The sequence below is a fragment of the Chrysemys picta genome, chromosome 8, assembly GCF_011386835.1.
Source record: "Chrysemys picta bellii isolate R12L10 chromosome 8, ASM1138683v2, whole genome shotgun sequence".
NCBI lineage: Eukaryota > Metazoa > Chordata > Testudines > Emydidae > Chrysemys > Chrysemys picta.
In genome coordinates this window covers 39502171-39524782 of record NC_088798.1, presented here as the reverse complement: position 1 = coordinate 39524782, position 22612 = coordinate 39502171, and the positions used below count along the sequence as shown (strand labels likewise).

The 22612-nt window shown below is 38.8% G+C and overlaps 1 protein-coding gene across 7 annotated transcripts in view; it reads left to right on the top strand.

The window, feature by feature from the left end:
* Positions 1 to 12555, top strand: part of COL11A1 (collagen type XI alpha 1 chain) — a 235817-nt gene extending 223262 nt beyond the window's left edge. For all 7 annotated transcript variants that reach the window (XM_042840641.2, XM_005285451.4, XM_024101999.3 and 4 more), the window contains 10 exons: positions 500 to 553; positions 1555 to 1662; positions 2306 to 2359; positions 2464 to 2499; positions 2622 to 2675; positions 3587 to 3836; positions 6403 to 6515; positions 7721 to 7789; positions 8488 to 8721; positions 10828 to 12555. In XM_042840641.2, the coding sequence (XP_042696575.2) occupies positions 500 to 553; positions 1555 to 1662; positions 2306 to 2359; positions 2464 to 2499; positions 2622 to 2675; positions 3587 to 3836; positions 6403 to 6515; positions 7721 to 7789; positions 8488 to 8721; positions 10828 to 10974 (1119 nt within the window). In that variant the 3' untranslated portion in view covers positions 10975 to 12555. The remainder of the gene's footprint in view (positions 1 to 499; positions 554 to 1554; positions 1663 to 2305; positions 2360 to 2463; positions 2500 to 2621; positions 2676 to 3586; positions 3837 to 6402; positions 6516 to 7720; positions 7790 to 8487; positions 8722 to 10827) is intronic.
* Positions 12556 to 22612: the final 10057 nt, after the last annotated feature.

The following is a 22612-nucleotide window of genomic DNA, read 5'->3' as shown; positions in this document are numbered from 1 at the left end:
TCCTAGTCTTGTCAAAATCAGCTATTCTATTAGTGCAATGAATCAGAAATGTTTCTTTTAAGCATACACTTAAAGATTATCTTGTGCCCTAAGTTGTACACACAGCCCGTCATCAGCCATTGAATGCCACAGTACATGAACGTACAGTACTTTTATTAAAAAGAAGAACAGGAGGACTTGTGGCACCTTAGAGACTAACAAATTTATTAGAGCATAAGCTTTCGTGGACTACAGCCCACTTCTTCGGATGCATATAGAATGGAACATATATATGCATCCGAAGAAGTGGGCTGTAGTCCACGAAAGCTTATGCTCTAATAAATTTGTTAGTCTCTAAGGTGCCACAAGTCCTCCTGTTCTTCTTTTTGCGGATACAGACTAACACGGCTGCTACTCTGAAACCTTTCAGTACTTTTATTATTTCAGATAAATATTATGAGTGCATCCTGCCATGCCATTTAAAACTTGTGTTTAACATTATTTCCTTTGACCTATTTAGGGTCCACCTGGCTTGCCTGGACTGAAGGGGGATCCAGGTTCCAAGGGTGAGAAGGTAGGTGGAAATTTCTCACTTTGTGTCTTCAGTTTGAGAAAGGCTCCACAATTATGGCATCAGTCTAAAAGCCAAGTGTTGGCTGAGTGCATAAGACAAAAAAAAAAGTATTTCTGTTGTATAAAAGATGCCGTAGTGACACAAAAGGTCCATAGCACCCATCAATCAACTCTCCACTGCCATAATAATAATAATAAATAATGAAATTATGGACATCTGCCCATCCCAGCAGCATTCAGAGAGAAAGGAACAGTCATTGCCTGGAAGGTAAATTTAATTACCCTGGCTTTTCTCTGTTATTAAGAGCCCACAGAAATCCATAGGGGAAAAGCATATAGTTTTACAGTTGGGAATAAGACATATTAGCATTTTTATATATAAAAAGCCACAAACTATAAATATAGAACAATTGTTGTATTTGTCTTTAGTGAGAAGTAACAGCAGTAATGACTTTAAAGATATAGGATGCGATTGTTAAAGGATTCTAAGGGAAGTAGGCACCGAAATCCCATTGAGCTATCAGGGCAAGGGGAACTGTTGGTGGAAAGGGACATTGTTTGGTATGAAGTCCATTCATTTACATACTTGGATCAAGTATTTAAAAATGTATATTACTTATCGAGATGGTTTACAGCTCTACTTACAAATGTGTTTGGAGTATTTAAATACTGACAAGGGTGTGACGCCTGAACTGATAGGTATTGTTATTTCTGCACTGGCTTCAGTAAGTAGCTACTATGTAGCACTCACAGATTTATTTTTCATGGAATAAGTAGTTAACTCTGCAGGTAATCTCTGAGCATAAATGTCTGCAAATGCATGTACCTGCAGAATAATTGTGTGCCTACTGTTTTTAGGATTTTTAGGATTTCTCTGTAAATACGTTCAGTGATGACTTTTCAATACCCTAAGCTATCAATGTATATTTCTCATTTAATTTACATGTATTCATAGTTATATATATTGACCTTCAATCTTATTTTTCTCTGGCTCTTTTCTAGGGACATCCCGGTCTGATTGGTCTGATTGGACCTCCAGGAGAACAGGGTGAAAAGGGTGACAGGGGTCTTCCAGGTCCACAAGGGGCTCTCGGAGCCAAGGGCGATACAGTTAGTAAAACACACTTTTGTTTTCATTTAAGTTCTGTACAAGCTTATCCTCTCTGCCAAGTCAAGAAGAAGAGAATTTGAATTCTAAGCCATTTGCACAGATCTTGTATATGAGTAGCATTTAAATTGCAGCAGCATCTGGAATCCCCATTCAGGAATCAAGGTCCCATTGTGCTAGGTGCTGTACAAATGTGTCACGAAGCTAAAGAGCTCAGAATCTAGCTTATGGACAAGACTCAGTAGATGGATGAAACAAACAAACAGGCAGAGGACGTGGTCACAACAATTTGCTCAACATTGTCATGTACACTAGCTATTCTCACAATGTAGCTCATCATCTGCCTAGCTTTTATCAACTGGCAGCGTTCTGTGTGCCTGATGTCAAAAGTGAGCCTTAAAGAGGATTTGGGGGTGGATGGGGTAGTGCCTTATGAATTTTGGAGGGTGAGAAGAACAAAAACAGAACTCAAACTGGCATGTCATATTGTTAATAATAAAACAGGATCTAGATCATTAAGCCGACTTAAACCCTGCGTAGAACTAGGTGTACTAAACTAGTCATCTTATTGTCCCTTTCACCGTTGCTCAGTATAGCAGAAACAATGCAGATAGAATAACGTAGTTTCTGCTCATTCTTCTTTAGGGCATTCCCGGTTCCGCTGGTCCACTAGGCCCCCCTGGCCCTCCTGGTTTACCTGTAAGTAATTACATCCAAAGTGTCTTGCCAAATATTGTTCAGTTCAAAATATTCCCATCTTAGCTTGAGTACAACTCAGTGTAACTGTGTCCATTGTCCCCTAGGGTCCTCAAGGTCCAAAGGGTTCCAAAGGATCCACTGTAAGTAACTCCTCTCCAGACTTGTTCTGCATTTTCCCTTGGGGTTGGTGGTTTTCTTAAAAAATTCTGCTGTTATGTTTTTCCAAGACTGCTAACATAGTGTTTCTTTCACTGATTTGCAGGGTCCTGGTGGTCAAAAGGGTGATGGTGGTTTACCTGGCCCCCCGGGTCCTCCCGTAAGTAAAATCACTTATTTAATGATGCATTCAGTTAATGGTCCAAATGATCCTGTTTTATAATGCTGGAAGATAGGACTTTGGAAAATTGCAGAAAAGGAAAATATTAGAGCTGTTTGGAAATATTTCAAACCAAATGCTTTTCTGTTGGAAAATTCCAGTCCATAAATGAAAAAAATTTCACGGAAACGTGATGTCTCTGCAAAAATTCATTCTAAAACAAAAATATTGGGGGGGAAAAAGGAAACACTTCCTTTTTCAGAACATAACATTTTGATTTTCCATTTTTTGATTTTATAAAATATAAAATGCAAAAAAAAAAGTCAAAATCGAAATGAAACATTTTCTCAATCTGAAATGCAATTGATGGAGGAATTTTGGTTCTCTGGAAATTTCAAATATTTTTGGTTTCATTCCAGTGTGAGCATACTAAGAGACTGTCTGTCTCAGATTGTTTCCCAGGGGCACTTGGGCAAGTAACCCCAGAATTGCACCCCTTTTGGGGGGCAACTTAGTCTTCCCCTAGTGGCTAACTAGCTCTGCTAGGCAGCATGTTGGTGGACATTGTGGGTGGAGCCCGGGTCTGCCTCTTACCTGCCCCCTTTGGGGCATTGTGGGCCCTCTGGGGAGCAGGGATAATGCACTGCCTACATTTTTCTGAGCACATGGACTGTGATTTTGCTCCATATGGCATTCCCCCTGCTCTGCTCCCACATAAGGGCCAGGAAGACTCTCTCTCTCTCTGTTATCAAGCATTGACCAAACCAAAGGAAATTCGAGAAAAATAAATAAGATAAAAAAGAAGACAGACCATTCAAACCACCTCCAATCAGGATTTCCATCTATCAATCTATTTATGCAGATAGAAAATAAAATTCAAAGGCAACCAAAGTATGTGATGTACTTTACAGGGTCCTCCCGGGGAAGTTATCCAGCCTTTGCCAATCCAGTCACCCAAAAAGACAAGAAGATCTCCGGATTACATGCTGGCTGATGCAGCTGATAACATCCTGGATTATTCTGATGGCATGGAGGAAATATTTGGTTCACTCAATTCTCTGAAGCAAGATATTGAACATATGAAGTATCCAATGGGCACTCAGAACAACCCAGCCCGAACTTGCACAGATCTACAACTCTGCCACCCAGACTTCCCAGATGGTATGTTACTATTACATGACAAAAGCAAATGGGCTGAGGTTATGATTTACTTAAGTATATTGTCAGCTTATTAATTCTAGTTATATGGTTAATATAGTCTCTAAAGAAAAGCTAAGAAAATGTTCATTACATCAATTATTGCAGGCAAAAAAAAAAGCCATTTATAAACATGGTGAATTTAATTTCAACTATAGAAATTCTGTGTCTGAAAAGCAAGAATCCATTACATATGCAATACAGTCAGTCTGGTTTTAGATGTACAGCTTTTACAGATTGCTTTACCAAAAAAAAAAAAAAGCATATTAGCAAGGAGAGAAATAAAAGTTTCAATGTTTATTTAGAAAGGTAGACTTTGCATTTTACAAAACCACCTTTTCCCAAAGAACAAAGGGTGAAGTCCTTGTGCCATTGAAGTCAATGGGAGCTTAGCCACAATGATGCCAAGATTTCACCCAAAAGATATAACTATTTTAAATCTGAGGGTGGGTGGCTGGATGCAGATTTGTTTTAGGTGCTACAAATATTAGTCCAGAATTTAAAAAAATGTTCAGAGAGTTGAATAAAACATTACTGAATACTGCTCACAATAAATTCCTTCATAATGCTTTCATCCTAAAAACACATTAAGCAAAAAAGACTGAGGTTTATGTGAAATGTATGGACATATTCAAGATCATATGGCAATATTGAGACTAGTACTTTCTGGTGTTAAAGTTAAATAAAATGCAGAGTCATAAATTAGGCAGTGTTTCAGAGAAATAGCTTTGTTTATTTTTGTTTATTTATTTATTTATTTAAACTGCACTTACTCTCTGGTAAGCTTTCAATGAAGGCCAACTTTCACACAGCTCTCCTGCTTTTATATTTCTTTTATTGTAATGAATATTTCTCCCCGTTCAAAGTAATTTTTTCACATTTTAAAATGAGAGCAAAAATACATTTTGACAATTTAATAATACTTATTGTTTTCACTCTAGACAGATAAAAACAGATGGTTGCCTTGAGGAACAGTTAAGTAGTGAATGTGCTGTATGAAAAGTACATATATTACAATTCAGTACCTCCATTATAATGACTATCTTTTATAGAAAGTCTCCGACTTGTTCACTTACCAGTATTTATCTATTATTTGGAGCTTTTGTTTTAATATGAGTGAAGGTTTAATTCGGTTAAAATAAAAGTGAAAACATTAATTTCTTTACAAAGCTCTTGGGAGTAGGAGGCTAGCTGTCAGGACTGCCTATTTTAAATAAAGAGAGTCTGAACAACGAAGGCTTAAAAATAACCTGTAGCTATTATGACAAATATCTTATGTTCCATACTTTACATTCAGGAGACAGTATTACTGAAAGGATTGGTAACTCACGCCTTTCAGAAACCTGCGCTTTGGCTAGCACCTGGGCTAGGACGGTAGTGACTGAGAACCATTGCTATTTGCTGTTCTGCCAGTAATGTGCAATTAGCTGATGGTGTTAGTCCACATCACAAAAAACACCATCATAATTAGAATGATTGTTAGCAGTCACCTTAGAGACTGACATTTGAATGGTCTTGGGATTGACTATAGCACTCACCCTCAGCATCTTGTCTACACTAGCATTTCTAGGACCCATAATTCCCAACAGTGCATATCTACCAGTGGTAGAAGGGTGGAAGCTGCAGAGCAGAAAAGGCTCAGACCAGTTCAAGTGTCTTTGCCATTATGTTGTCTAACCAGCCATCAGTTACGGTGCTTTTACTATCTAGAAACATCAGAGCCTCAACTACACTGCAGCTTCAGGATTAGGCAGCATAGTGGTAAAACTCCTGAACCTGAGGCTGCTTATCTCAGTTTCCACCAGTGCTCCCAGTGCAGATGCGTAATTCAGGAGTTAGAAGCAGGGGCAATGGCTCTAGTCCCAGCATGCACCACCCAGCAGAGGGGGAGAAATAAGCTGAACTCCACAGAGGTGTGTAGTAGCAGGCACCCTGCTTCAGCATCCCTACTATTTCTGACATGCACCCTCCTAGGACTATGCAGCTTCACGCCACCCTGAACACAGGGCTGTGCCTAAACATCACAATCCAGCCCAGGGATTGAACTGCTCCGTTTTGACGTAGCCTTAACATTTCTTCTGCTTGTTTTTCTTTCAGCGTTTTGAAATATCAGGTTCTGACTTTTCTTTAACTGAAGGATCTGGATGTTGAAGTCGCAGGAGGCTGACACATACAACATGCTTTCTCCATTCAGCTGGGGTCTCTCTCAGAGCTGTGCCTCAGATTTCAGCCTCCTGCCGTGCTATTCACCAGTTCTGCAAATGACTTACTAAAGTCCTTCAGCAAACAAAGGGAGTCATACCCTGAAATAAAATACAAGCTGAAATAAAATAAAAAACAACTGAGGCTGGTTTTATCTTTCATAAAGGAGCAATAAAGACAACAACAAAAATTGTTTTTGCTCTCCAATCCTTAAGATAAAACAACTATAGCTTTACAGATAAAACTTTTTGAGCAGCATTAGATGGCAGTAAAAGATGACTTCAAAATCAATCATTATCTTAAGTAAATCCTCTCTTGTTTGTTTTAGGTGAATATTGGATTGATCCTAATCAGGGCTGCTCTGGAGACTCCTTCAAAGTGTACTGTAATTTCACAGCGGGTGGCGAAACTTGCATCTACCCAGATAAGAAGTCTGAAGGAGTAAGTACCAATCTGTGGTTTGGGTTGACTGTTGACAGCTCCTGCCATGTTGTTGCAATATTGAACTAAATAGTAAAATTATACTGTCATGTTTCCATTTATCTATTTTTATTACAGGCTAATTATTACATTTAATTTGCATAAACATGAGTAAGGCTGTGAGTCTGTTATGGAGGTCATGGAAGTCACGGATTCAGTGACTTTCTGGGACCTCCAGGACTTCTGCAGCTGGCAGGTGTGACTGATCCCAGGGCCAGCAGCAGTCCTGGACAGCACCCCAACCCCGAGCACCAACAGACACCCTGGAGCGCCCCCCCCCCAGCAGGCACCGCAGAGTCCCCCCTCCAGAGCATCAGCTGCACCCCTGCAACCCCCCAGAGCACCCAAGATTTAGTCAGGTGTATATAGTACAAGTCATGGACAAGTCAGGGGGCCGTGAATTTTTGTTTATTGCCCATGACCTGCCCATGACTTTTACTAAAAATACCCATGATTCAATCTTAGCCTTAAACATGAGTAAGGCAATGATACACAAACTTTTTACCCCCTTTTTCACAGATGTACTTTATTACTCACCTGCTTGCTAGCTAAATGTCTCCTGCAGCCCAGGACATGACACAGCTATTTACCCATTACTAATGAGCATATAATGTTCAATCTGATACCTAAAAGATAAACTCTGGTGTCTGATTCTCTACTGTCTTACCCCTGGTGGTATCATTTCTACCTGTACAAAGTGGCTGAAAAACACTACTATTTTGAACTGGTAGTGTTTCACACCCATAAGTATAAATGGCTGCCTAATGTGCAACCAATGAAGAAGGTGGCTTTCTAAAAGCCTATCTAGACAAGGATATGAATCAATGTAGTCATACCAGTGCAAATCCTAATGAATCCAAATGGGTGCAGTTTACCCCAATAACATGCTCTGTATAGTTTATGAACAGAAATTATTTTAACATCTTTAATTCAGTTCAGTTGGTCTAAAGCAATTAATTTGTGGGTATTTTATCTCTATCTAAGCAAAGTATCCAGTTTTAGGGCATTAAATAAATCAAATGTAGATGTGTCTCTGCATAGCTCCAAAGACCACTTAAAATAGGTTGATATCCCAGAAGGAAGATTTATTTTGCAGTTTTTGTTGTGAAAAAGCATTCTTTTTTCTAACGTATGTTGTAAATACTCACATTCTCTGCTTACAACAGGTAAGAATTTCATCATGGCCAAAGGAGAATCCAGGAGCCTGGTTTAGTGAATTTAAGAGAGGCAAACTGGTAAGTAGTCATCTCAACATACAGTGATTCACAAACCAGGCATGTACTATCAATGATCAACGTTCACCAAGTAATCTTGACTATATAATACAAAAAGAAATTCGTGCAGCCTCAACCTTTTCCCCCCTTAACATTAGAGCAGTTAAGTGGCCTCTTGCACATTGGGCAAGGGCCTGCTCTGTGCTTTCCTACTTATCATGCTTCAAATGTAGCAAAAACGCCAGTGGTTAACTGCAGAGTGGATGGCTGTATTCTGGCAGCCCTTGCACCACCACTAACCCTCTGCAAAACAGCTTGAGTGCAGACCCCCAGGCTCCATTCCAGGTAACTAAAGATAGGCTGCAGCATCATTTATGCATACTCAGTAACAGACGTATAGTTACAATGAACTGAACCTATGTCTCAGAAGAATTTGCTATTACAAGGTCAGAATATTTTGGAGACGATTCTCTGGATCTTGCAATAGGATGCAGCTAAATGTATAGTTGTTTGTCATAATTCCTGCTATAAAATGAAAACCTTTTTACTAATTCATAGCTTGATTGTACTTTAAAATCTAAGAATGACAATATAGTATGTATTAGCTGATTTTTACATTAAGATCAGTTAATGGGATTCTGTGTCAACAGTAATTTTCTGCTTTTGCACTTAAGAGAAGGAAACAACCAAATGTTCATGTGCCTACTTATATTTTCCAGCTTTCCTATGTGGATGTTGAAGGCAATTCCATTAATATGGTTCAAATGACATTCCTTAAACTACTGAGTGCCTCTGCCAGACAAAATTTCACTTACAACTGTCATCAGTCAGTAGCTTGGCATGATGGGTCATCTGACAGCTATGACAAAGCACTGAGGTTCTTAGGATCAAATGACGAAGAGATGTCTTATGACAACAGTCCTTACATCAAAGCTCTTCATGATGGCTGTGCAGTAAGTATAGGCTCAAAATATTCTTTTCTACTTTAATATGACAGTTGGGCTTAGTAGTCAAACTAGTTCATTCTTATGCTGTCTTCCTTTTGAAAAAGGCTCTGAAGGTTTTATTTTTAATACTCTGCTATTTTAGTAGATTTTAACTATAATGAATTAGCCAGTTCTCTAAATTTCATATCAAGAAAAATATTAAGCACAAATTAAGCAATAGCAAAGCAAAGTTTGGAATGAATGCTTGCTGTTAGTGCCAATGTGCTGAAATTAGATATTTTGCTATTCTAAAAGTTATGTAAGCGAAAAGCAGCAGAAAATAAGTAGTGTGAAAGGAGGCATTGCACTGTTAGTATATGTTAACTCTCTGAAATCAATTGATGCAAGGGGAAGATACATAGTGCAAAGTGCATACAACAAAAATGTGCTTTGGATAGCTGTAATTCATAGATACACAGTAGATCCAAAGCTTGTGAACAAATTGCATAGTTTGACATGTGTGCATTGCTTATCTAAAAGAAGAGCAGAAATCAACACAAGGTAAAATCCATGGATTATATCCTGTCCACTGTTCTCCCAGCTTCCATCGTGTCACTAGGAATATTCCATACACACACCAACTATCTGATCATCTCTCCAACAAGATATTGGGTCCATTCAAGTGTATCAGTTGTTAGCTTCTTGCCTCAGAAGCCACGTCTCAACTCTGAATATTTTGCCATTTGTTGTCTAGATAGCTACATATCTATGCATTTACACCTGATTAATCACTGTGTTTTTGTGATATCTAAGAATCCTCTCTAAAATTCCTTCTTTTTAGAGACAATTATTGAGAAGGTTGTGATAAATAGCTTGGAGGCAATACCTGGAGTCCTTGGGTTTCCAACAACCTTTTCTATTTGTGTTAGACCAGGTTGTGATACAAAGACATTGCTAGTGTAGTTGGTCAGTGATCTCTTCTTGGCAATGGAGGTAGAATACATTCACTGTGGATTCTTTTTACATTTATCACTGGTTTTTGTTCCAATATGCCAGGGGTAATGTTCACACAGGTGTGAAATCTGGTGGAGTTAGACAGAATGGTGCTTGATTGGCTGTGTTCTTTTCTTCTTTGGATGAATAGTAGTGTTTTGTTTATCTGCCAGAAGAGTTCTCATGATGCAGTACAATAGGGTTCTATTCTGTGACTGCTTCTCTTCAACATGTACCTCTCTTTCTAGTTATTTTAGGTTTTTTTCTTTATAGCTTCTGCTATTGTGGCATCTATATGTGAAACTCTTGGGAGAGGTAGTGAAATGGTTTGGGGGTGAAGTGCTATTAATAAGCTGATAACACTAGATTCTACATCCCTTTTTTATCATAGCCTGCTGTGACATTATCTCAGCTTTCTCAGTGTCTCTCTGAGGTTGGGGCTTGGATGGAGGGGTAAGATGACAGAAGCTCACTCCAGATGATAGCAAGATGTTGCTTTGGCTGGGTAAAATACCAGAGGAGATGGTGGAGCTGATATCTGCTCCCACAATTAATAGAGTTTGCCTACTTTTTAAAAAAATAAACAAAGGTGCACAATCTAGCAGTCATGTCAGAGTCCTGGATATTTTGAATTTCCAAGTAGCTGCTGTAGCAACAAGGTTACAGCCTCTCTCCTTGGAAGTGCACATTGAACAGCACAAAAATCTATGGGATAAAATGGGCCTCCTCACTGGAAAAATCCATAAGAGGTTTAAAGTTCCGTGGAGAATTCTGAGTTTGCATATGTAGTAGCTGGTGAATCATGTTGTCAGGGGTTGTGGGGATTTTATCCTCATGAAGAGGCCAGTAATCCAATCTAGAGATGACAACTGAGAAAATCACTTTCTCTTTTCCAAAAACAGTAGTTTCACATTTGCATTTTTAGAAGATAAAAATACTAATTTTAAAAAAGAAAAGAATTCAAGAAAAAATGTCTTATTAGAAACATCTGACATTAGTGTATACTTTTCAGTACATGGGGTGGCAGTTATTTATAATTACAATCTATATTGTAAAGTTAACTTGTGAAAAATCTATAACATTGCAACTTTTATGCATAACCATTTTTTATTTTGTCCCCCCCCCCTTTTTTTTTTACAGTCAAGAAAAGGCTATGCAAAGACTGTGATCGAAATCAGTACACCTAAAATAGACCAAGTGCCTATTGTTGATGTGATGATTAATGACTTTGGTGATCAGAACCAGAAGTTTGGATTCGAAGTTGGTCCCGTCTGTTTCCTCGGTTAAGTATAGGCAAAGAGCAGATCGGCAAACAAGTTGTGCCTAGGTGCTACCGACCCACTTCATGCCACATGCAAGTTTTGATTAAGGATGGCATAGAAAAAAATGTCTTACTGGGTACGTATGTCTTATCTAGGAAATATCCATTGCCCTTGTAGGGCCAGAATCACATGACTTAAACTTATTTGGCAAATCATGAGGGACATAAGAGGCTGTGGCAGAGACACACAACATAGGGATAGCTTTATGAATACTCCCTTTGGATTCCTTGGTGCTGTAAAACATGAATGTCATGGTGCTCCTTCTATTTCAACAAAGAGGTGCTAAGGAGGTGTGTTTAATAAATTGTAATTATTCTATGTACAGTACTATACTGTTATTTGTGTGTCCGTTTCCAAAACTTGCATGTGTCTCTGAATTGCATCTGGCTCTTATTTTATAATTGCAAAACATTTTTGTCAATACTGTGTATGTATTATGAAAAAAAAAGTTGTAATTTCCAGTGAATCCAATTTAATTTTTCCGATTAATAATAAAGTCCCTTTGTATATATTGATGTTGAAAAGCTCTGTTATTTGAAGTCGCCAACAAAGCTTCAGGTGGCAAAACTGGAAAATCTTTGGCAAGAAACTCAAAACAACACTTTGCTGATATTACTTTGTGATAATGAATTTCAAGAATGAACACACCCACTGAGGTGCTGTATTCCATGGTGCTATTACCTCAGACTTTTTATTTTCCTTTTCAGATTCCAGGATTTCTTAAGATACCTGTATATACCTAAAATAAGCAAGTTTATATTTGTGGGTGGGAAAAATGTGTATGAAAAAGGTGGGGAAAGTATGTGCAGAGATCTGTTTAAGTCTATGTGAAGTAACTGGTAGTTATAGTTATCCTTTTTTTATCTCATCTGAATTTGTTTTCATTGTGCTTCTTTAAACCATATAAATATTAAAACTTGATTCAAAACAACTATTTATGGATTTGTGCAGTGTTTACATAGCTTTTATGTGAGCAGTGATGAATATTTGCTTCTGAACTGGATACTAAGTTTCACATGATAGCCCATATATTATTTGCCCATCCCATCAATATGAATTCTCTGTTATTTCAACTTAAGGCCAGGAACACAATATGTCTAGGTCATGTGATTCTACCTAGTTGCAAAGCAACATACGAGGGACTGCTATCTACAGAGCTTGTTTTCTGACCCAAACTGTTACAATTTGCAATCCAAATCTCACAAAAAGGTTGGTTTGGCCTTCCATCTAAACATTTTTTTTCAGGTAGTTGGAAGTAGAAAGAACATTTTAACTTTAAAACACAAATCCTTTTGTAATTATTTTTCATAATATATGTAAGACTTGAAAATAAATGTTTGTTACTATTTCTTATATAAATTGTTAAATTAATTGGTACCAGATTCCACTCCCTCATTTCCAACTGGTATTTTATACATGTAAAAGTGAGATTTAAAAAGTCATCCTTTTGCTGTTCAGAATTTCTTTTATTTTTGAACCAAAGTTTGTAACTGTCACCTCAAAGAGGGAAAATATGAATTTTATTAATAAAATCAAGTCTTGGCTACCTGGACTGGTCACTCTGTTTCTTCAAACTACAAGAAATATTACATCAGTTTCAGTAGTGTAATGGCATTCTGCTTCCAGACAATCCAGAACGAAAAAAAAATCTTATTATAAACACAGGCAAGCACTACAGATGCATCATGAACAGAGGTGTTAATACGCAAGGCCCCAGTCCTGACATTGATAGCTTGTATAGATCCCTGTTATAGTCAATGGGGCTTTGTCTAGTCACAGCAGTCTGCCTGTGTGCTACTAACTGCAAAATTGTGGTCTCAACTTCTTTTCAGAACCTTTTTCCATCTTTTATGGCCCCCATAGCCTTCTGAGCACCTCACAATCTTCAATGTATTTGTCCCCACAAACCGCTGTGAGGCAGGGGAATCTTGTTATCCGCATTTTACAGATGGAGAGCTGAGGCTCACAGAAACTAAGAGAATTGCCCAGGGTCATGTAGAATACCTGTGGCAGAGCAGAAACCAAACCTTGGTCTCCCACAACCCAAGCTAGCGCCCTAACCACTGAACTACACTCCATCTCTCTAATCTGAAAAATAAAAAATGCACAATAAGAAGCTCTCCAAATATATTGGATATTTCAAATGTGTAGGCAGCAAGGAAGAGGAATTTCTACCCTTAGGTATGCTAATCATCTATGGAGAATTCATGTGTCTTATTAATTACTCTTGATAATGTCAGAAGCAAACTTTAATAATGTTGAATCTTTGAACAGAGCATGTACAAACACTGTACATAGTACATTGTGCCCAGCAGAAAAAAAATGGGCTTGAAATTGACACATTAGTAACACCCTGAATTGCACTTAATTCTCTGTAGAAAGTGAGTGTTGCTAGATATAAAATCAAGACATAGGTGTCATCAAGAGATGCTAGGCCCACAAAAAAAATCTCAAAAACTATGTAAATTAAATCCTTACTCAAGTCTATAAGCAAAAACCGGTCAATAAATTTCAGACCAGGAATTAACAATCTGTGTAATCATAAAGAGGCTTACACTGCTAAGTGACTTCTGGATTTTACATCAAATCACCACCCTCCCCATGCTACCTCACGTACTGGCATCAAATTTTACAAACAGACAAAACTTGTATATGAATAGGAGACATTGTAGTACTCAGAAAGTTGGCCAGGGTGACATTATGAAATGCACAAGCATGAAAAATGGAAAAGTGCATGGGCAATAACAAGTGTATCCCTTTCTTCTCCCTTTTTCGGTTGTTGGAGGTTATCCATCATGTACTGTTGCCCTGTTTTTGTTTTGTCTGGTCCATAAGTGAATCTGTGACTATTTATTGGAACACACTTGTTCTACAGAAAACATATTTCTGTTCCTCAGCGATTCGTCATTTGATCATTTTCATCAAAATGGCTGATAGTGACCTGTTTATCTTGTAATGCCCGGTTGATATTTCATGAAATATTATGAATGTACTTACTACCCAAGCTACCTTTCAATTTTCTGATTATCAGCCATTATACTCCCAAGTGACTAACATTATTGCCTTTCTCATACTCAGCTAGTATTTCCAGAACAATGTTAAGCACAGAAAGGATAATCACTCAGCCTCCTTCATGATTTTAATACAAAAACATCTGTCACAAACAGTGGCTTTAAATGGATAACAAGAAAATGAGAAATTAATCACTTGCCAAACTATACTGTAAAGACAATACTTGATGGAACATTTATCATCACTTCTCCTTCTGATTACATTAGGGAAATCTGGGTTTTAATACTTTTTCTGTATATTTTTTTCCAACAACTTGTAAAGGAAAGCATTTGCTGCTTCTTGTGGACTAGCCTCTATTTGATCACTTAAATAGTGATCAGTAAAATTCTCCTTGAAAGAAAAATATTCACCCTCTTCTATCCTTATAAACTCTTTGAACCAAATTATTTGGCCCAACAGAAATATGCTTAGCACAAGGGCTTAAAGGTGTCTTTGTGCCTTCAAAAGCCTGGGCCTGCCTGGACTCACTTGGTCCCTGTTGTTCAATAGAACAGCCTGAAGGTGTCAATAGACCACAGGGGATTCCTAGCAGCCAGGAATGCAGTAAATACAGCATCTTGGCCAAGTCCCATTTTCCCCTGTCATACCATCCCTGCTGAGGACAGTAAAGGGGAGAGCACAGGTGTCATTACAGTAGCCCTATGCCACAAGACTACTACTTCACTCAGGAGGCATTCTCCAGTCCTGAAAACTGTTGGGCTTACAGTTGCTTTGTACCAACAAAATGGCAAAAAGCAGCCAGAGCAGAACAATGATGCTGGGTCTTTATTTAGAAAATATTAAATAACCTAAAGGATTTGAGCACCCACCATCTATTGATTTCAAGCACAGAGTCAACAGTTCAGCACATTTACTGTATTTGAAAATAAGACATTTTTTTTTGTATCCTACTATGTAAACTTGCATAGTACAAAAATCACTAAGAGCCTGACACAAAGCTCTGTGAATTCATGTGGAGTATTTCCACTGGCCTTTAGATCAGGCCTTAAGAGTGTCACGGGGGCTTTTTTCGTTTCATTACAAAGGACAGTTCCAGTCTTTTTTTTTTTTTTTTTTTTTTTTTTTTTTAACACAAGTGGGGAATGAAGAGGTTTAGGAGGAAGTGAAAAGTTCTTTTTGTCGACATAATTTTTTTTTTCTGTTGGAATATTAATAATAATATGATGCAAGGCTTTATATTCTATTCATACAATCTCCAGAGTCTGTCTCTTTTTGTAGTAGAATGTCATCACAATGGCAATTCAGGTGAGAGAAAAGCTCAGCTTTGTGATCCTGTTGACCAGACTGACTCACAAAATAATACACAGAGAAGGAACAGGCTCTGGAGAATGCATCACTCAGAATTGACCATCTTTCCGATTTTCATGTTTAGGAATCCCTTTGTTACCGCTCAAAAGGATTTTAGATATATCCACTTTGCTCTGGGCATTCTGAGTTACTCATTGCATAGTTATTAAGATGAAAGCTTTGTTATTGTTACAGCTGGTCAGAAAATGGAATTTAGATTTTTGTGACAAATTTCTAAATCATTTTCATTCTGGAATGGAACAAAATGTGGTTTTTTTTTTAAATTATTTTGCCATAAGAAAAATTCCAACATTGCTGATTCCAAACTGTTGAAAGGAAAAACAAATACATTTTTTATTTGAAACAAACTAAATTTCCAATTTTATTGATTCAAAATTTTGACCTGGAGGAGGAAGTCCAAAGATGGCTATTCTGAGTTTATATCTTAATAAGTGGGCAGGGGAAGTGGCCATTGTCCTCTGTTAGGCACAACCAAAGAAAAAATAAATCACACCAAACAAAATGAAAATAACTACACAATCATAGTTTGAAGGAGAGAGATAAGTGGGAAAGGGAGATGGTGAGGCAGGGGGAGGAAAAGGCTGTTGATGGAGAGGACCTGGTGATGGGATGGGGAAGCAATTGCACAGCCTGGACAGCCCAAGGGCACAGAGGGAGAGAGCTGAGAGCTGTGATGCACTGTCTGGGAACATTTCTGTGTGCTTGCAGGAAAGCCACATTTTGACAGATTTGGCTTCCTGCATTCACTGTGAAGGGGCAGCTGGGTTCACATATTACCTGGGGACAGGAGTTATCTCCAGAAGAGGCACCCAGAAGACTTGGGGTGGAGAGAGGTGCTGCAAGAGCCCCAAGGTGCCAGTAACTTCATTTTCCAACCATCAACTGCAATACTGGACTCTGTCCCCAATCCTCTCTTCTTCCCATTCCCAAGTGCAACCCCCACCTCCCCCCAATCAACTACTCCTGGTCCCTGGCACGTAGTAGTACTCCTGGCTCCCTTAGACAGCTGTTTATATCTGTGGATCAGGAGAGGATACTCTGAGGTCTGAAAAGGTGACCCTGGAAGAGGAGAGGAGATGCATTTTTCAGAGACAGAAATACTAACCCCAAATCCAGGTTCCCTCCACCCAATGATTTGGTGGAGGAAGGGAATAGATGAGGAAAGGGTAAGCTCTTGTCTTCCCCCCCGCCCCGTAACCCTACTAGCTGATGGTCAGACCCACAATATATAAGCCCTATCCAAAATGTTTATATGTAAAATGGTCCAATCAAGGAGCTGCAAATTGCAGTGGTGAGGGAGACTTAACACGAGCCCAATAACTGTTCTCTCTTGGGAATTGCACAAGTAGACAGTCAGTCAGTCAACATATCCTCATCTAGTCCCAAACCCAAAGACTCAAGCTCCATTGTAAACAGGCAGAAATTAATCCTGTAGACATGCATGTCAACTGAGCCAATCACATGTTCTCCAAGTATTTCTGAGTTCACACAGCCAACCATAGGAAACCACATGGGAAAATATGACAAAATTCAATCACAAATGAAAAGTCACTAAGTGCACCAATCACAAGTTACAGAGTGGTAAAACTAAATTTGGGGGAGGAAATTTCAACCAAAAAGAGAAAAAAATTATCTTTTTTTTTTTTTCAAATTAAATGTTGATTGAAAATGTGACATTTCAAAGAAATCAACATTTTACGAAACGTTGTTTTCTTCGAAATTGCATTTACAACAATTTTTTTGTTCAGAAATTTTCAACCAGCTGTAGTTATTTTTTCTTATATATAAAAATAATGCTTAAACCACTTTACAACACCATCTATACGTCACAGCATAATATTATCGCTTATGAGAGATAATGCACAGATATATTTTCCATTGTCTAATACACGAGTGTCCAGAAAATAGATTTCCCAATAACTTGCTTTATTTAGACTAACTTGTTATCAACAGGTATAATCTGTGTAACGGAAAGTAATAGGAAGCCCAAGTGTTAAGTGGTCTGCTGACATCTGAGGTTCTTTTTAGTACAGTTTGATCCATGATAGTATTATAATACTATTAGTGTGCATGGTGGTTTATAGGCATTCAGAAATATAAGATCTCTTCTATGAAGAGTTGCAGTCTCAGTAAGGGGACAAAATAGAGACAAAGGAGAAAGAAGGGCTGCAACATAAAAGCAAAGTGTTTGAACAATTATGGTTTGCCACATGTTGAATTACGTACAAGGTACCTGGGTTCCCAAGGTTTTAATCTTTATTTTGTAAATGAAGGATTATGAGAGGATATAAGACAGCAAGTCATTTAGTGTGTGTGTGTGTGTGTGTGGGGGGGGGGGGCGAGATTAGTCAAAAGAAGTGAGTTCTAAGGAGACACAGTACATTTAAGACACTAAAACATTAAATCAAAAATCCTCTTGTCTTTCATGGAGGCTGCAAATTAAAGGCCCAGAATACTAAACATGGGCAGGGGTTGACACCAGGAACAGATTTAGGGACAGGCGACTGAGGCGATAACCGAGGGTGCTGGGGTTGGGGGCTCCGGGCTCAGGATGCTGTTCTTATTGTTAGCGACAAAAGGGAAAATAGAATGTTTGAAGTAAAATGTTTCACATATTCCGTATGTGGATTCATTTTTCACTAACCTCCTAGAATGTTCTGGACCTTTGTTCCAGACTTTCTGAGAACTACATTTTCCTTGAATCTCCTAGAATGTTGTCAGCTATGCCCTTGCGGGTATACAAGGAGCAGGGCATTGCCAGTCAGTCAGTGAAATATAAGCCCAGCTGTAATATTGTGAACCTGGTTTCTTTGTGTAACTGTGGAAGTGTACTTGTGTTTTAAGACTTGAAAAGTGTAAGTAGTGACTAATAAAGGACATATTTAATGAGATGCCAGAAATATCTATCGAACCCCTATCTATGTGACAATATAAAAGAAATACTGTTACTTCTTTTGCCAGGCTGAACATGTAATGTTCGATGACTTTCTAAGATTGCAGAACACAAACTTTTGCTCTACCTAAGACTATCCGTTTTCCCCCATAGAAAATAAAAGATGCCCCCAAAGAAGCTCTCAGAACCTCAGTATAGGAAGCAAAAAGCTCAGTTGCAATCTAGTTTGGAGCAAGGAACAAATTTGATGGGAAAATAACAGAAACAGAACCACATATACCGTGCTTCAGGTAGTAGCATTCATCCCAGTGCAGAAGAAATTGAGGAGCAAAGCATAAATGATGGAAATCCTACTAAGGAGTTAGCAGATTTACCTGAAGATAAGGTATAGAAATGTGTGGAAAGTGATGGAGAATTGTCCAGTTTTCCTGGTGCCATAAAGGAGAGTGATGATAAAGAAGAATGTGGCTCACATGAAAAGGAGAGTAATGACAAAGAAAAATCTGGTTTACTTGAAAAGGAGAAAAACAACAATAAAGAAGAATCAGCCTCATATGATGACAGAAAAAGCCATGAGAAAAGTTGCACACCACAAATTGATAAACCAGATCCTGCTTTATGGCCGTGATCCTAAACTCTGCCGATATTGATCGTACAATTTTGGATGGGCCGGGCAAAATCGAGGATATGATGTTTCCAGTAAATGAGCAAATCGTGCATCAAAGTCATGAAATGGTCTACAAATGCAATAAAAAGTAAGATATTCAAAAGTTTAACAAATGGGGGGGGGCGGTAAAGATGCTTCTTGCCTGGGGTGCCAATAGGTCTAGGGCCGACCCTATTGACACCTTATCAAATATAGTTCTAGATGTGTGGGTAGAATAGGAAAAGGTGTACAAAAGATGTGGTTTCGCAACCTGTTGTTGAGATAACGGGATGATATGGGACAACCAGGTAGGAAGCCTGGCCCAGTGCCATCCTCTTGGGTTGATCTTACTTGTAACCTTACAGAGACCATTAAAAACGAAGATGAAAGGAAAAGTATGTACAATGTAAGATTGTAAGTATGAACAATGCAGGAAACCACTTTACTGTATTTATCTTACTCTTATACTTATGTATATTGATTTTTCTATTATTTCCATTATATTTGTCTGTATGAACTAAAGCTCAAACAGTTTCTGTGTGTGCTTCTCCAATTTCATCTTCTTAATTAATTCTAAATAGCCACCTGATAAAGAACCTGTTATTTATGACAAGGTCAAGTTCACCCCAATAAGTATTTTGACAATTGTAATACTTGACCAGGCTATGCCATTTTAAGTGACAGGTCTCTCTTTTAGCATATGTGCAACGTGCCTCAGGTGGCACATGACCAGGATTCATCACCAAATTTGGTCTGCTAGTTGGATAATTAGCTTCCCCAGCTTGAGCTGGGTAGTGATGGGGAGTGGGATGTGAATGCTGATCCATGCCCCTCAAATGAGAGGTGAGTCAGTCTCTAAGAATATGGAAACACTTACTTACTACTAGAGAAGATGAGGATGTGGGTGAATGGACATACTTTGTAATGGGGCTCAACACTCCTGGGTTTGCAAGCAGCTTTGCTCCATTGAAAAACTTAACCCGATGGTACCTGATTGTGCAACCCTCATTCATGCTGGTGAACACTTACTCACACAAGTATTCCGACTGATTTCAAAAGGTCTATCCATGTGAATGCAGGATCGGTAAGTGTCTAATCCAAAGCCACTGAAGTCTGGAGAAGTCTGACCCCAAAATGAACAGTTGTTCAATTGTGCCTATGATGAACAGTGTTAGGGACATGCTTTTTCAGATGCTTCTCTGACATGAAGGGTCTGATCTTGCAGAACTTTCACTGACTTCAGAAAGGGATCAGAAGTTAAAAGTTTAGGAAGATATGGTTAAGTATTGTGATTGGTGCAGGAAGATGAAGATGATGCTGTCCTCTGCAGGAAGGGAAATAAAGCCCCATACATACTGTTCCCCTGCAGAGGAGAATAAAGAGATCCCCGGTATGCCACCCCATTACTCTGTGCATCAGATATAAGAAATCAGTGCAAAGCTTTGCCCATTTCATAGCATGACAAGCAACCAGCCTTAACCAGGAGCCATGGCATGGCTCAGATAATGCATTTAACCTTTTTACTGATGAGAAGCACTGCTCCAACTGCTGGAATTTAAAAACAACAAAGCAAGACAAAGATCTTCTGAGATAAGAACTGGCCATATAATGGATATAAGTGACCAGGAGTAAAGCAATTTAAGACACCTGCTGAAGGATTTGTCCTCAGACAGCAGCTCTGGATTAAGAGTAAACTATATTGAAGTTTGATGAAATATTTGGAAAGATAAAATAATACAAAGGCAGAAATGACTAAGTATGAATACTGGCAAATCGAACTAAGCAGAGAATTCTTTCAGAGACAGACCTACTGGAGATGTCTGTGTTGAGTTCTGTTAGCTTATGGCATGAAACCGTTTTTGTTTTTTTTTATATTCCATCAAGGCACAGCTGCAAAATATAACCAAATACAATGGAAATGTAATGAAAGTATAGGTCCCTGTTAATCTCTTCCCCTGGGCCTTTACACCATCAAGGAGAGCACAAGGATGGCATAAGAGCCCTCCACCACTGCCACAGAAAACAGAATGCTGGCCACACCCTATGCAATCACACAGTGTTTGCTTAGATCAGGCATCTGCGCAATGGAGAGAAGAACAGGTTCCCTCAAACAGTTATTCTCCCTGGGTGCAAATGGTTGAGGAAGGGTGAGGAAAACACAGAGCCATCGCTGGCTGGGCCTGAAGAACATCTGGCAGATGAAGCACACCTCTCCTGCTTGTGTGACAGTGGAACTCATAGGGGACTGTGACTCAGAGGGGCTTTTTGGAGTCTGTGGGGCAAGACAAGCTATTTGTCACCCATATGAGTAGAGTCTTGATCAGCCCTAAATATTTTATGTAGGTTCTCACAGCTAGAGGTACTGGGGCCTAGTGCATTGCACAGTGGACTGGGATTCAGGAGAGCATGGCTCTAGTCACAGCTTTGCCACTGGCCTGCTGGGGGACCTTGGACATCTCAATTGTGCCTCAATTTCTCCATCTGTAAATTGGGGGAAATGACACTGACCTTCTTGAAAAGCACTTAGAGGTCTATGGATGAAAAATGCCAGACAAGATCTAGGTATTAATTACCACCATGTCCATCGGCATGGTAGCCCAGTGTTCAGACTGCATCTGACACTAGCATGGAGGGAGGAGGATGCTAAAAGACTTCCCTTTCTTATTTCCCCATTTACAAGGAGCAAGCCCCATTGTGCTCAGAAGGGGGCAAGGACTGCTGCTCTTCTAACACCAAAGGAAGCATTCACACTGGAAGTAAGACCATGCCTTCCCCTACCACAATTCCACATCCACCCACAAACCTGGTCAGCAACACAGGAGGGAGCAGAATACAAGAAGATGGTACAGGGTATTCGGCATACACACTCCTTCTCCCTACATTCTTGGAACGTTTAGGGACCGGATGATACGTCCAGAAGCACAATTCCTGCTGGAGCTCCCTCTACAAGAGCCAGATTTAAACATAATCTGATCCTCCATTTCTTTTTCATTTATGATGGAGTGAGAATACACCCTAGTGCAGACATATGTCTCTGTTTATTTCATCAAGAAAAAACAAAGCCAGTGTCTTTGAGGAAACTGCATATGATTCAATGATGCATCTTTCCCTAACAGTTTTCCTAGAAGATGCAAAAAGAGAGGAAAGGAGATTAAAAGATCAGATGATACCTGATGATTTCTTGATTCAATGATTCTTGAACATTTCAGGGTATTAAGCATTTTTGCATGTGTGCATTCATTTTTCATGCTTTGCATAATCTTGCCAATGACTGTATGCACAAGTGTATCATGTAGAAGCAGCAGCTAGCTGATGTGATTACTCATTAAATTTAATGAGCAGGTTAGAATTATCTACTATAAAAAGTAAGTTGAACACAAAATCACAAATTTGAAAGCCAAGCTAAGGGATGAAAACATATGCAAGTACAATTAGTCATGTAACCTTTTTAATATGCATCACTATAAATACTTCATACAGGTATCCAGCAGACTTAGATGCACATTACCCTACTGGAACACAATTGTGACAGTGTATGAAATGATATATTTAACTCTAATGAGACAACTTACAGGAAGAAAAATCACCACCATTTTAAGTGGTCTTTCTCTTGTAGCAGTGGAATGTTTTCAGTACATAAACCAGTGATAGCTGAATAATGTTCAGTCTTTTTTCCCCCTTTTT